This window comes from Plecotus auritus (genome assembly GCF_963455305.1).
Source record: "Plecotus auritus genome assembly, chromosome: 12".
Taxonomy (NCBI): Eukaryota; Metazoa; Chordata; class Mammalia; order Chiroptera; family Vespertilionidae; genus Plecotus; species Plecotus auritus.
The window spans coordinates 13,580,152-13,593,948 of NC_137778.1; the positions used below are offsets into that span (position 1 = coordinate 13,580,152).

The window sequence follows — 13,797 nt, forward strand, 5'->3', positions numbered from 1 at the left end:
CACAGCCTGGGCGAGTCTATTTTGAAGAAGTGGCGTTAGAAGAAGTTTAAGTTTAAAAAATTTGGCTCTCAAAAGAAATTTCAATCGTTGTACTGTTGATATTTGGCTCTGTTGACAAATGAGTTTGCCAACCACTGTATTAGACTGAAGATATAAATAGACTGTGATAATGATCCGACTCTGAAGAAAGACCAATAACCACTTTTTTTAAAATCATCACCCAAAAACATACTTTTTATTGGGGGGAAGAGAGAGAAAGAGAGAGAGAGAGAGAGAGAGAGAGAGAGAGGCATTGATCGGTTGCCTCCCAACCTTGGATCGAACCCACAACCTTTTGGTGTATAGGATGATGCTCCCACCAACTGAGCCATCCGACCAGGGCAGTTACAACTGTTTTAGGTAAAAGCAAATAGAATGAAAAATTGGATTGTTCTGTGCCGTGTAGACATTTCTGTTAGCCCGCATTTGGAGGCAACCAGCCAGGGCGACAGGCTGAGCATTGCAGAGAAAGTCCCTTGTGGTCCAGTGAAGGCACGGAATTGTGCCTTCTTAAACCCGGTGGGAAGTTTTGCCCTGAGGAGTGTCAGATCTAGAAAACTCCCACACTCCCTCTTGTCTTCTGTTGGTCCAGTGGTGTAAGGCTGAAATGGAATCCACTTCATATCTCAGAGCTTGCTTATACATTTCGTCATCTTTGTGTTTTCAACTTTTGTGCATCCCTAAACAGCAGGCAGTCAGGAGAGGCCACAGAACCAGGCTACCTGGGCAGGACTTTGATTTTGGGGGTCTGTATTGTCCACGGGTATTGAGTCTACTCTGAGTGGTTTGTCTGTATCTATGACTAACCCAGACATCCCTGCGTCACCTTTGACGTCTGGCTCTGAATCGTTTCCTAGTTGTGCCCTGTGTCTGGTGGTCTGGGACGCCACGAGGGAAGAAGGTGAAGGGGAAGAATGTGCAGTACAAGGCACATAATGACCAGAGATGAACTACCAGTCGTCCAGTGCTTTTAATGTGCCAGGTGGTGCACTTAGTCCTTGGTTTATTATATTAATCACCACAACATTCCCACCCCCCCCCCTTTGATGTATGCGGAAACCAAGCCTCAGAGAGGGTAAGCAACTTGCTCAGGATCACCCAGCTGTGTGGTTTGTGCTAGAATCGGATCCCATGTTCTTAACCATGACCCTGACCACCTGCTCAGCCAGAGACTGTTTGTGTTTACTCTGACTGTTTTCAAACACAACTTAAGCTCAGATGACACACCCACACGTGATTTTCCCTTGTCCTCAGGCTCCACCTCTCATTTTGCCTTTCTCTTTTTTTAAAAATATATTTTTATTGATTTCAGAGAGGAAGGGAGAGGGAGAGAGAGATAGAAACATCAATGATGAGAGAGAATCATTGATCGCTGTCTCCTGCACGCCCCCCACTGGGGACCGAGCCCGCAACCTGGGCATATGCCCTGACTGGGAATCGAACCGGTGACCTCTTGGTTCCTGGGTCGACGCTCAGCCGCTGAGCTACACCCGGCTGGCTAATTTTGCCTTTCTCTCATCAGTCCTGGGCCCCTTCGTGACTTGGCCCTACTTTACCAGCCTTAGAGGTGAGGGGGTGATGGGTGAAGACAGGCAGGGTGGCACTGAACCCCAAGAGACCCCAGAGTTCCAGGTTTTTGGCAGGGTGGTTGCTGGGTGAAAGTCTGTGGAACCCGGCTCGGCTCTTGGTTCTAGGCTGGCTGGTCGACCCCATCCCGTTCTTACCTTGGGACAGTTTTCAGGCTCAGGCATGACTTTTTAACCCAAGAACATGGAGTGCTCCCAAGGCAAGTGAAACCAAATCTCTCTTCGTAGATACAGCAGTGATGCTTGAGGCAGTTTATTAAAACCACTGTCTTGGGGACTGTTTGAAAGATTTGAAAGACGGAGGTGCAATCTGATGACTTCTTCTGTTTCCTCTGTAGATGCGGCAGCCAGAGCAGTGCCCACTGAGGCTCAGCCTGCCCGTCCTGGTCCGGGGGCTGGGCCGCCTCTTCGTCTGCTGGTGCTTGGCCGAGCTGATGGTGCACCTCATGTACATGCACGCCTTCTATGGCAGCGCACCACTCCTGAGGGCCGTCTCCTGCTGGACCCTAGGTAATCATGGGAATCACTGTCAGAATGAGCGGCAGGAGCTGGCTTCAGAGGGAAGCTGGACAGGGGATACACGGGGGTGCAGTTGTCTTGGGCAAACCCTTTTAAAAAAAAATATATTTTTATTGATTCCAGAGAGGAAGAGAGAGAGATAGAAACATCAATGATAAGAGCAAATCATTGATCGGCTGCCTCCCCCACGCCCCCCCAGTGGAGATCGAGCCTGCAACCTGGGCATGTGCCCTGACCGGGAATCGAACCATGACCTCCTGTTTCATAGGTCGATGCTCAACCACTGAGCCATACCAGTCGGGCTTGGCCCCTTTTTCTTGCCTTCCCATTCATTTATTTATTTATTTATTTATTTATTTATTTATTTATTTATTTATATATTTATTGATTTCAGAGAGGAAGGGAGAGGGAGAGAGAGATAGAAACATCAATGATAGGAGAGAACCATTGATTGGCCGCCTCCTGCACACCCCCTACTGGGGATCGAGCCCACAACCCAGGCATGTGCTTTTGGCCGGAATTGAACCTGGGACCCTTCAGTCCGCAGGCCGACGCTCTATCCACTGAGCCAAACCAGCTAGGGCCTGCCCATTTCTTTATATCTTCAAGTAGGTGGGACTGAAGTTATTTCCTCAGCAGGACTGTCTCCAGTGTAGGACTTGACTGCGGAGAAACCACTGCTCTTTATCCCTCAGGTTAAGAAAGCACTGGCCGCGCCCCGTTCTGAACGAAATCTCCTCTTTTCCCAGTTTGCTCTCCTTTGGAGAATGCCCTGTGGTCATTGCATTCACCCTGTGGTCTGACCTCCAGCCCGTAGCTCCAATGGGGAATGTGTGATCTTCTGGCCAGATTAAGCCGCTCCCTGCTGGGGCCAGAGTACAAGCCTGACTCTTATCTGTTTGGTGATTTATAGATTAAAAAAACAACCCTGATTGTCCTTGGAGTCACACACGCTTAATCAGAGCCTTTTCAAGGAAGAGGCCTTTTTCATGTTGGAAAAACAATGAGCTGTTTTGATGACAGTCTCTTCTTTCCAAACAAATCTTCCTTCCAGTTGGCGTAATTAATGTGCTAAGCTTTCAGTGGTGCGAGTAGACAAAACAGAATAGGATCAAATGATGGTTTATACTACACGGAACCCCAGTTGTACTGTATTCAATTTAAGAGGCTGTATCAGTTGGGGTGATTTTAATTATGAGTAACGACGAAGACACAACTCAAAGCGAGGCTGAAGCAGTAAAGCAAAGCTGTTATCTCAACAGCCATTACCTCTAAGGCCATCCAGGGACTCGGGGACTCACCAGTGATTTGCTTGTGTATCTACCATTCAGATGAAGAACTCACCGGAGTCCTAGAAGCCCCTTGCTAGTACCTGCAATCCCATCACCTTCTCTCACCTCTCCTCAAATACAAGTTCATGATTCCCTTTTTAAAAACCTTTTTGTAAAAAAAAAAAAGATTTTATTTTTAGAGCAGTTTTAGGTTTACAGCAATATTCAGAGGGAAGTACAGAGATTTCCCATATGTCCCCCGACCCCCGCAACCCTCGCCCCACTTCCCCACAGATTCTTTCCTTATCAGTACCCCACCAGAGCGGCACGTTTGTTACAGCTGATGAACCTACTCTGACACATCATCGTCACCCGAAGTCCATAGTTCATGTTAGGATTTATGCTAGTGTTGTAGTCTGTTTGACAGATGTATAATGACACGTGTCTACCGTTTATACACAGAGCAATTTCGCAGCCTCAAAACATTCTCTGCACTCTCTCTTCCTCCCTTCCTCCCCCCGACCCTGTTCATTTCTGATCTTTTTACCATCTCCATAGCCTTACCTTTTCTAGAACGTCATACAGTTGGAATCATACGGTATGCAGCTTTTTCAGAATGAGTTCTTACATTTGATAACATGGATGTAAGCCTTATCCATGTCTTTTCATGACTTTATAGCTCCGTTATTTTTAATGCTGAATATTATTCCATGGTCGGTGTGCAACATGGGTTATTTATCCATTCACCTACTGAAGGGCCTCTTAGTTGATTCTGAGTTCAGTAATTATGAATAAGGATGCTACAAGCATCTGTGTGCAGGTTTTGTGTGGACATGAAGTTTTCAATTCCTTTGAGTAAATTCCAAGGAGTGCGATTTCGGGATTGTATGGTGAGAGAATGCTTATTTTTGTAAGAAACTGCCAACTGTTTTTCCAAAGTGGCTGTTCCATTTTGCATTTCCACCAGTAGTGAATGAGTTCCTGTCACTCCACATCCTTGCCAGCATTTGGTGTTATCAGTGTTTTGGATTTAGGCCATCCTAATAGGTGTGTAGTAGTATCTTGCTTTAGTTTGCAATTCCCTATTCACATATAATATACTAGAGGCCCAGTGCACAACATTCGTGCACTGGGGTGGGGGGTGACCCTCAGCCCGGCCTGCACCCTCTCGCAGTCCGGGATCCCTTGGGGGATGTCCTCCTGCGGGGAGTGGGCCCAAGTTGGCATTCGGACATCCCCCAAGCGGTCCTTAGTGCTGCTGCCAGCCATGAGCCCAGCTTGTGGCTGAGCGGCGCTCCCCCTGTGGGAGCCCAGTGGCCACCAGGGGGTAGCTCTTGCGTTGAGCGTCTGCCCCCTGGTGGTCAGTGCACATCATAGCGACTGGTCGTTCTGCCATTTGGTCGATTTGTACATTAGGGTTTTATTATATAGGATGGAACATCTTATCATGTGCTTATCTTCAGTGGTTGCCCTAAAGTTTGCAATATATTTGCAACTAACCCAAGTCCACTTTCAGATAGCACTGTACCACTTCATGGTAGTACAAGTGCCTTGAAATGATATATTCCTAAATCCTTTTTATAACAAAATATTCCTTATTCCCTCCGTCACTTTTATGATTGTTGTCATTCATTTCACTTATATATAAACTGTAATCATCAATACATTGTTGTTGTTGTTTTTAATTTTGAAAAGGCTATTATTGGTTAGATCAATTACAAATAATAATAAGTTTTTATTTTACCTTTATTTATTCATTTTCTGATGCTCTTCTTTTTTTAAAAATGTTGATTAGAGTTTCTGATCTATATTATTTTCCTTCTCTCTGAAGACTTTGTTTAAAAATTTATTGCAAGGCAGGTCTACCAGAAACAAATTCCACCATTTTTGTTTGTCCGACAACATATTTCTTGTTCACTTTTGAAGGATAGTTTCACCATATACAGAATTCTAGGTTGGTATTTTTTTCTTTGAACACTATAAATATTTCACTTTACTCTCTTTTTGCTTGCATAGTTTCTGAGGAAAAGTTAGATGTCGTTCTTATCTCTGTTTACCTATAGGTTAGGTGGTTTTTTTCTTCCTCTGACTTCTTTCAGTATTTTTTTCCCCCTTTATCTTTGATTTTCTGCTGTTTGAGTATAATAAACCTAGGGGTAGTTTTTGGGGCATTTATTCTGCTTGGTGTTCTCTGAGCTTCCTGGATCTTTGGTTTTTGTGTGGGACATTAATTTGGGGAAATTTTTAGTCATTATTGCTTTAAATATTGCTTCCCGTTCTTTCTCTATTTCTTCTCCTTCTAGTATTTGCATTCAGGTGTGTTCATTGCCAGGCTATGGCTGGGGGTCTTATACTTCAGATAGACATCACAGACAGCACTCGAGGATTTTCCCTCAGCAGCAAACATGCCTGTGCACATATCTGTTAGATGTTGATGCCTCTGAGGCCAGAGCAAAATGCAAAGATTAGGGAACCTTGTTCTGCAAAAAGTTACTATGCAGCTGGGAGGACAGGCAGATAAAACCACTCAAACCAGCCGGTCCCTAAAATCCGTGACCACGATCACTTCTAGCTGTTGGAGTTATCCATTGTCTTCAGATTCCCAGCCATTCTCCCTTCCAAGAGTCTTGTGTGGATAAAGCCTGGGCTTGGGCTCATGTCCACAAGGGAAAGGGACTAGTCAAGGTGTGTTAACATTTCTTACCACTGCGCTATTTGATTTGTGTGAAGTGAGATCTCATTTTTAGATATTTTTGGATGGTTAGGACTCCACCAAGAAAATGTACTTGGCCTTCAGAAACATGTATGATGAATTATTTCCTTCCAACGTTTGTAGTAGGAACTCAGGCTTACTCTGTGTCATAACAAATAGAAAAAAAATCAAGGCACAGGATCTGATTATGCTAACAAATCTCTTTCCTTTTCTGTAGATCTACAAACAAGACCTTAAGTGCCATTTGCTTTGTGCTCATAATCCTCGATTCCATCTCCAGCCACATTAGTGTAAGCTCTGTTGCAAATATTATGAACCATAGACTCTTGGGGATGGAAACTAGAAACTTCAGAGAGCACTCGGTTCAAGGCCCTCTTCTTACATCATCCAGCGGTAGCTCCTGGGAAGCATGGGCCAGAAGCATGGACTGGACTGATGGAGCCAGTGCCCCAAATGGTTGTCCAAGGCAGGGGAATAGGGGCTAGAGTTTGAAAGTCCAATGAGATTTGAGGTGGATAACCAGGGTCATGAGAATTGGAGACTGTTCTGAATTGCTGGAACAGAATTCTGCAGGTGAAGATTCGGTTTAGAAGTAATACTGACTAAGCTAGATGATAAATTTAAACCTAGGGTTACAAGACAGATTAAAAATGATCACAGGGAGACTACTTGGAAATTGTAAGTATGCAGGCTTCCCCAGGCTTCTGCCTGTAGGGAGTTGGAGGGATTTCAGGGCTGATCAAGGACAAAGACATGAGCATGATGTCGCAGTCACACACAAGCTTTATTTGGGTGATGCTCTGAGGGGTTTGCATTCGGGGGAAGTCCCTCACAATAGGGAAGCTACATTGTGGGGCCCAAACTCAGAGGGAGAGGGGAGAAAGCACTCTCTGGGGGAGTGGGATCAGGATGCATAGGTGATGTCACTGGAGACTCTGTGTCACAGAACTAGGGGTAGCAGCGGTTTGGGATCGCTATAGCCCCGAGATTTGTCTGATCTGTTACTAGCAGATGTTGGCAGTTTCACAGGGTATACAAAGGAATTGAGCTGTAGGTAGCAAAAGTCTGCTTATTTGGGCTATATTCAAAACCATTTTATGTATAAGGGTTTGAGTTTGGCACTGACAGCTTTTGAACTAATGGGTCTCAACCTGAAGTGCAGAAATAAACAACCTAGGTGCAAACACACTGCCTCCTCTCAGGCACTGCCTTCTGGACAGATCCAGCTTAGGAGACACACAGAAATCAGGTCACAGCCCACCCCTGGGTCAGAGAGCCTGGCCAGTCTAGTGGCCAAGTGGGAGGTCCAGACAGACAACAGCAGTTAAGGGACTGCACTCTACTCATTCACGAGTGAACTGATTGATTTAAACGAGCTGATTTGGTTTCGATGACAAGGATGCATAGGCAAACAAGGCAAGTCCAGCCTCTGTCCTTACAGAATGCATGGTCTAGGCAGGGGTCCTCAAACTTTTTAAACAGGGGTCCAGTTCACTGTCCCTCAGACGGTTGGAGGGCCGGACTATAGTTTAAAAAAACACAAAAAAACTATGAACAAATTCCTATGCGCACTGTGGGCCCGGGACGAGTCGGCTGCTAAGGCAGCGGCACCCGGCGGGCCGGATAAATGTCCTCGGCGGGCTGCATGTGGCCCGCGGGCCATAGTTTGAGGACCCCTGGTAGAGACTTGCTTAGAAAAAATAAAAACCAAACCTATTCCAGTGCAGGGAGACAGGTCCTATGAGAGTGGAAGCCCAGGGTGCTGGGCCCAGGAGAAGTGCCTGGCTCAGTCTAGGGCAGTGGTCGGCAAACTGCGGCTCACAAACCACAGGCAGCTCGCGAGCCGCGGTTTGCCGCTCTGTTGACTAATGAGTTTGCCGACCACTGGTCTAGACTCTTGATTCCAATAATTACAGGCTGTTGTTGTTCCTTGTGATTAAGCCCCTAGGGTAGTGGTCGGCAAACGGCGGCTCGCGAGCCCACATGTGGCTCTTTGGCCCCTTGAGTGTGGCTCTTCCACAAAATACCATGGCCTGGGCGAGTCTATTTTGAAGAAGTGGCGTTAGAAGAAGTTTAAGTTTAAAAAATTTGGCTCTCAAACGAAATTTCAATCATTGTACTGTTGATGTTTGGCTCTGTTGACTAAGGAGTTTGCCGATGACTGCCCTAGGGGATCTTGGAAAGCCTTCTCAGAGGAGGTAACATGTAAGAGGAAACCAGGGGGATGCTTAGGAATGAAAGAGGTAATAGATAGATGAGAGCTGGGGGAAAGGTGCTCTAGGTAGAGGGACCAGCATATCTCAAAGCCCAAAGCTGAGAGCATATTTGTAGAACTGAAAGAAGTTCAGCGTGGTCAGAAGCTCCTGGATAGGTAGGGGGTTTGGTAGAAAGATGGATTGAAGTGAGAAGGAAAGGCAGATGAGGTGATGGAGGCCTGAATCAGGGTCGTGTTTCGAGATCTGTGGTAATCGACAGAAAAACAACTTTGGGACATTTGTGAGGGAGAGTTGACTGGCATTAAAATCTAAATGGTTGACTGTGGGGCTGGGGGAGAGGGTGGAATCGGAGATGAAGGCTGGGATTCTGCGGTGGGCACCTGGGGGGTGAGGCACCGTCAGCCTTCTAGTTCACACTTACTGAGGCTCCTACCCAGGCATTCTTGCAACTGAACACATCTTCCCAGCCCTCCTGTGACCAGCTGGTGACTGAAAGCGACCACTGTCTACCCCTCTCAAACTGCTGCACTGTGTAATGTACCTGCTGGTTTCTAAAGGCGTGTGCCTGAGATTAAACCAGCCACAGTCCTGTGCCATCCGCTCTCGCGCATCTACTGAGGACTCCTGAAAGCTGAGTTCAGGGCACTTACCTTCCTTTGCTCCCTGTTCTAAGATTTCTCTGCAGTTGAGATTGGTGTGAACTTTCTGTTACTTCGGGGCTTCTGACTGTGGCGCGCTGCTTCTCAGGACGTCTGGGACAGTTCGCTGGTCACAGGCAGCGCCACAGCTTCTGGTCACAAGCAGCGTCACAGCTTCCTTTCCGTCTTCTTGCTTTAAACGTTCTCATTTTTTGCCCTTCGACTTCGCTTTTCAACAGTTTCACAAAGGGTGTCGTAAAGGGAAGTCACAATGTCTATCTTCTACGAACATGCAGTGTTTTGGAAGAGACGGATGGATCTTCTAATGATACTCTTATTTTTCCATGGTCTTAAGGGTGAAATAGTTAATGTTCTTTTTTAAAAAATATATTTTATTGATTTTTTTTTTTTTTTTTTTTTTTTTTTTTACAGAGAGGAAGGGAGAGGGCTAGAGAGTTAGAAACATTGATGAGAGAGAAACATTGATCAGCTGCCCCCTGCACACTCCCCACTGGGTATGTGCCCGCAACCAAGGGACATGCCTTTGACCAGAATCGAACCTGGGACCCTTGAGTCCTCAGGCCGACGCTCTATCCACTGAGCCAAACCGGGTAGGGCAATGTTCTATCTTTTATGAAAGAACCCAGAATGGAGCCAGTTTGGGAAGTGAGTTGGTTAAATGCTTTGATCAATACCCATGAATAATCAGTAGACACGGAGGTTGTAACCTCCATGTTCTTATGTTTCTCTTTCATGGCTGTTCACCTGGCACAGAATAAGTGCTCTGTACAGACTGGTTGGAAGAGTCGACTCGTGAATAAATGGATTCTCTTGTTGACTTTTCGGTTGTTTTCTGTGTTTTTTAGTTGCTGTCTCCTTTAGGCAGCAACAGTGCGGTGAATTAATGGGGAGGGTTCAGTGCTAAAGTAAGGGTTTTCTTATTCATCTGGTTTTCGTTGCCTACAAAAATTTCTTTCTCTGTGTGTTTTCTTTCCTTGATTAAAAACCCCCCGCCCGTCTCAGAGCACCTAATGGGACGTGGTGCATGAAGGCGCTCTTACCGAGGACAGAGCGTCCTGAGGCACCCCAGGGTGCACGGCTGATGATCTGTGGTGGTGTTGATTTGAGCAGCAGTGTTTGTACAGGTCAGAAAGGTGTGTTGTATTTTGTTTTGACGTGGAGTGTCAAGGGTGTTTCGGGAGCAGAAAACCAAACAGAGATATATCGAGAGGTAGAATGATCGACTGACAGCTGGTTGGCCAAGGACGATCTTGGGTTTGGCAAAGCAAGTCTCATCCTGGGGACTCCTCAGTCCTGGACGGACTGGGACCATTGGTCCCTCTATATGAGAGCTCAGAATTGAGTGCAGAGCAAATGTAAGTGGTGCTTTTGCAGGATCAAACACATGCTTTAAGATTGCATTTATGACAGACAATAGGGTGGGGAAGGCCTGGGGTGGGGCAGGAATCGGGTGGAGGGGGCAATGGGGAAAAAATATAGAGGGACAGCTGATCTGTAATACTCTTAACAATAAAGACTAAAAAAAAAAAAAAAAAAGATTGTGTTTATAAAGAATGGCTTCCCAACAGGCCCACAGAGGAGGCACTTAAGTTGTTTTGCATGGTCCAGACTTGTACAGTGCAAGTTACTGTAAAATGGAAACTGTTGGGAAGGTCCTCTGGGCTCCAGGTACACTGGGCCGTCTTCTCCGGCTGGTCCAGGTATTTCTCTGGAGGTGAGACATTGGGGAGATTACGAACTCTGGAATTTTAGAGCCAAATTAGACCCCACAGCTTGTCTGACGCCCTCATTTTACAGATTAGGCAACGGAGGCTCAGAGAAGGGCAGTGGCTTGTGGGTGGCCAAGTGCAGGTGTGAGCCCCGTGTGTTGATTTCCAGGCCTGGTTCCTTCTGCCGCCCTCACTCCCTCCTGTTTGGTCCCGGTGCCTCACTGTGTGGGGGGCATTGCCTCAGTGAGCGGTGCCAGGGAGGACTGGTGTGGGCTTCTCTTGTGAAGTGTGTGAATATGGACACTGTGGGTATCCCCGCCTCAGGGAGCAGGGTGTGTGTGCGTGATGCACAGGGACAGTGGGAGGGAGGACGAGGAGAAGGACCGCAGTCTAGTCTTACAAGTGCAGTTGATTTTAGATCAGCAGCCAGTGGCTGCATGGCCCGAGAATCTGAGAACTGCAGGTGAGGATTCCTAGGGAGTTCAATGGGAAATCTGCAGGCAGGACGCTCAGTAATTGTTTTCACGGAGGTGCAGGTCCCAGAGGCTCTGCCAGAAAGGACCTTGCTTGCTCTTCTGATCATTTTTCTCTGCGCCCTCCTGACGCCCAGCTGTTACCCAAATGAGTTTTTAGTAACGGCCACTTGCTCACCAGTGAGCACACCAGCAGCGCAGACAGTGGAAAATGGGGCTGTGCAGCCTCCCCAGGCGCCCCCCCTGCCTTCCCACTGCCTTTGGTTTCGCAGTTTATTTACAAGGGTTCACTCATTGTCCTTTTTTCCTTACTACCTACTTCTTAGATTTAATATATTCTGAATTTTCCCTTACGTGATGAAATATTCTTTTATTTTTTCCATTTTTAAATATATTTTTTATTGTTGATAGTGTTACAGTTATCTCCCATCCCTCCTTTTCCCCTTCCTCCTCCCAGCCTGCACCCCCCCGTCCCCTCCCCCGGCCAGGTCTTCACTACCCTATTGCCCGTGTTCATGGGCTATGCATATAAGTATATAAGTTATTTCGTTTATCTCTTCCTGTCCTCTTTTAGAGTCTATGTCTTAGAGTATGATTTTACCAGTTGTATGGTGTTCCTTTCTACAACTTTGCTGTTATTTAGTTAACAATTCTCTGTGGCTGATCACTGTTTACAATTTCACCACGTTATAAATAACTAGAGACCCGGTGCACGAAATTTGTGCACAGGTAGGGTCCTTAGGCCTGGCCGGTGATCAGAGCTGATCAGGTTCCCCGCCTCCCCACCTCCCTGCCTCCCCGCCTCCTCCTTCCCTCGCTCCCTCAGCGCCCCACCACCGCCGCTGGTCACCTGCCATATTCCACACCGCCCCTGGTGGTCAGCACATGTCATAGCAAGCGAGTGAACTCCCTGTCTCCCGGTCAAACTCCCGAGGGGACACTTTGCATATTAGCCTTTTATACATGTAGATGCCTCCGTGGACACGCAGAAGCCTTTTTGAACCTCATCCCTGATGGTTTCCTGAGGGCGATTTCCTAGGTCAGAGGCTTTGGCGACTCATTGCCAAAGCGGACTTGAGGGCCATTTTTCATTCCTAGTGTCAGCAGAGTTGGAGAGTGGGCGTGAGGACTGTGTTTTCAGGCAGCGAATTTCTGTTTAGAAGGCATGCACCTTTGGCCCATCATTCTCTTCTCCTTCGCTGCTCCCTGCCTTGTGGGGTTTTAAAACATCCCTTTGCCATCGGATGGCTGTGGGTTTTGTGTCTGTGTTCGGAGAAAGCAGCTGTCAGCTGCCATCTGAGCAGTGAACTGTGGGGGAGCAGGGTTGGCCTGAGGGAGATGCTGCTGCCGGGTGGGTGTGGACGGGAGCCTGGCCTTGTCTCCAACATTTCCAACCGAGCTCTTCCAAGAGACAGCCAGTGCCTCCTGCGGCTTGATTTGCACGAATGCTGGGGCTCTAAACCTACCACTAAGGGTATGGGTTTTCAGACAGGACAAACCTCTCTCCTCCCTCATGATAAACTGTATTCTGAGCTTTTCAGGTACTTCTTACCAGATTATGGAAACACTGTATATTCACACAGGACTTGAAGTGTGGTGCACACTAGCCACCGTGAGCCGATTGAGACTCAGACTCTCGGGGGTTTGGGGGGGTGTAGAGGCTGCTCGAGAACGCTGTGACTTACCGAAAAGCAGCCCAGTTCTGCAGCAGTGGTGGCTTCCCACGGTGCTCGGTACTCGAATAAAACCCGGCTGATCCTCCACAACAAAACGCCATAAGGTTTGGCTCCTACCCACTGCCCTGACGTGTCTCCTGCCACCTCCCTTTGCCCTCTGCCCTTCCTTGTTAGCTGTCCCTTCCCGCAGGAGGGCTCTTCCTCTTCACCGTCGTGTGACAACTTGTCTTTCCCATCTCAGCTTAAATGCCTTTTCCTAAGACAAGCTTCCCCTGGTGACTCAAACAGAAATAGCCAGCCAGCACGTTACGTCACCTGTTCCATCCTCCACACGGGGCTCGGCGCCAGCTGCAGTTGGCCTTGCCTGTGTCTCACGATTGACTATATGTCCCACGGAAGTAGCAGCCTTATTTAAATTGGCCGTCATGGTGTCCCGGCACCCAGACATGACACAGCTGCTATGGACACTCTGTGAATAATGGTTATACACAGATAATACGGGCGGTCAGGCACGTTCCGTTATGTTCCCCGGGAAGAGTAGGTGTCCTCCGTACGCTCACCTGGGGTCGGAAGAGATCTGAGTTTTAGTCTTAACCCTCTGCCCACTCATTCTGGGACCTCGGAAAAACCACCTACAATATCTGAATCTCTGTCTTTCTCTGTAAAATGAGAATCATAGGATTTGCCCAAAGAACCCCGAAGGGTGGCTTGAGAGGAATATCTGTGACGTGGATGGGCAGGCTCTTTGGAAACTTCTCATCATTCAACAAACGGACATTGTCATGACCGGTTTATTGGAAGTGCATGAAACAACCAGGGGTGCCTCCAGCTGCTTAGAGATAGGGAAGACACGGCCCGTCCCTGAGAGCAGACTGTTCGGTCGGGCCCCGTGGGTCAGAGCTGCGGGTCTGATGGCAGCTTCACCGGAGGCTTTAA

The 13,797-nt window shown here is 47.4% G+C and overlaps 1 protein-coding gene across 2 annotated transcripts in view; it reads left to right on the forward strand.

Annotated features, from left to right (window-relative positions):
* The window catches only part of HHAT (hedgehog acyltransferase), a 221,125-nt gene that overhangs the window by 46,426 nt on the left and 160,902 nt on the right, over positions 1-13,797 (forward strand). For both annotated transcript variants that reach the window (XR_013959496.1, XM_080649230.1), the window contains exon 7: positions 1,964-2,135. Coding sequence is in view for 1 of the 2 variants with exons in the window: in XM_080649230.1 (XP_080505356.1) it covers positions 1,964-2,135 (172 nt within the window). In the remaining variant the exon portion in view is untranslated. The remainder of the gene's footprint in view (positions 1-1,963; positions 2,136-13,797) is intronic.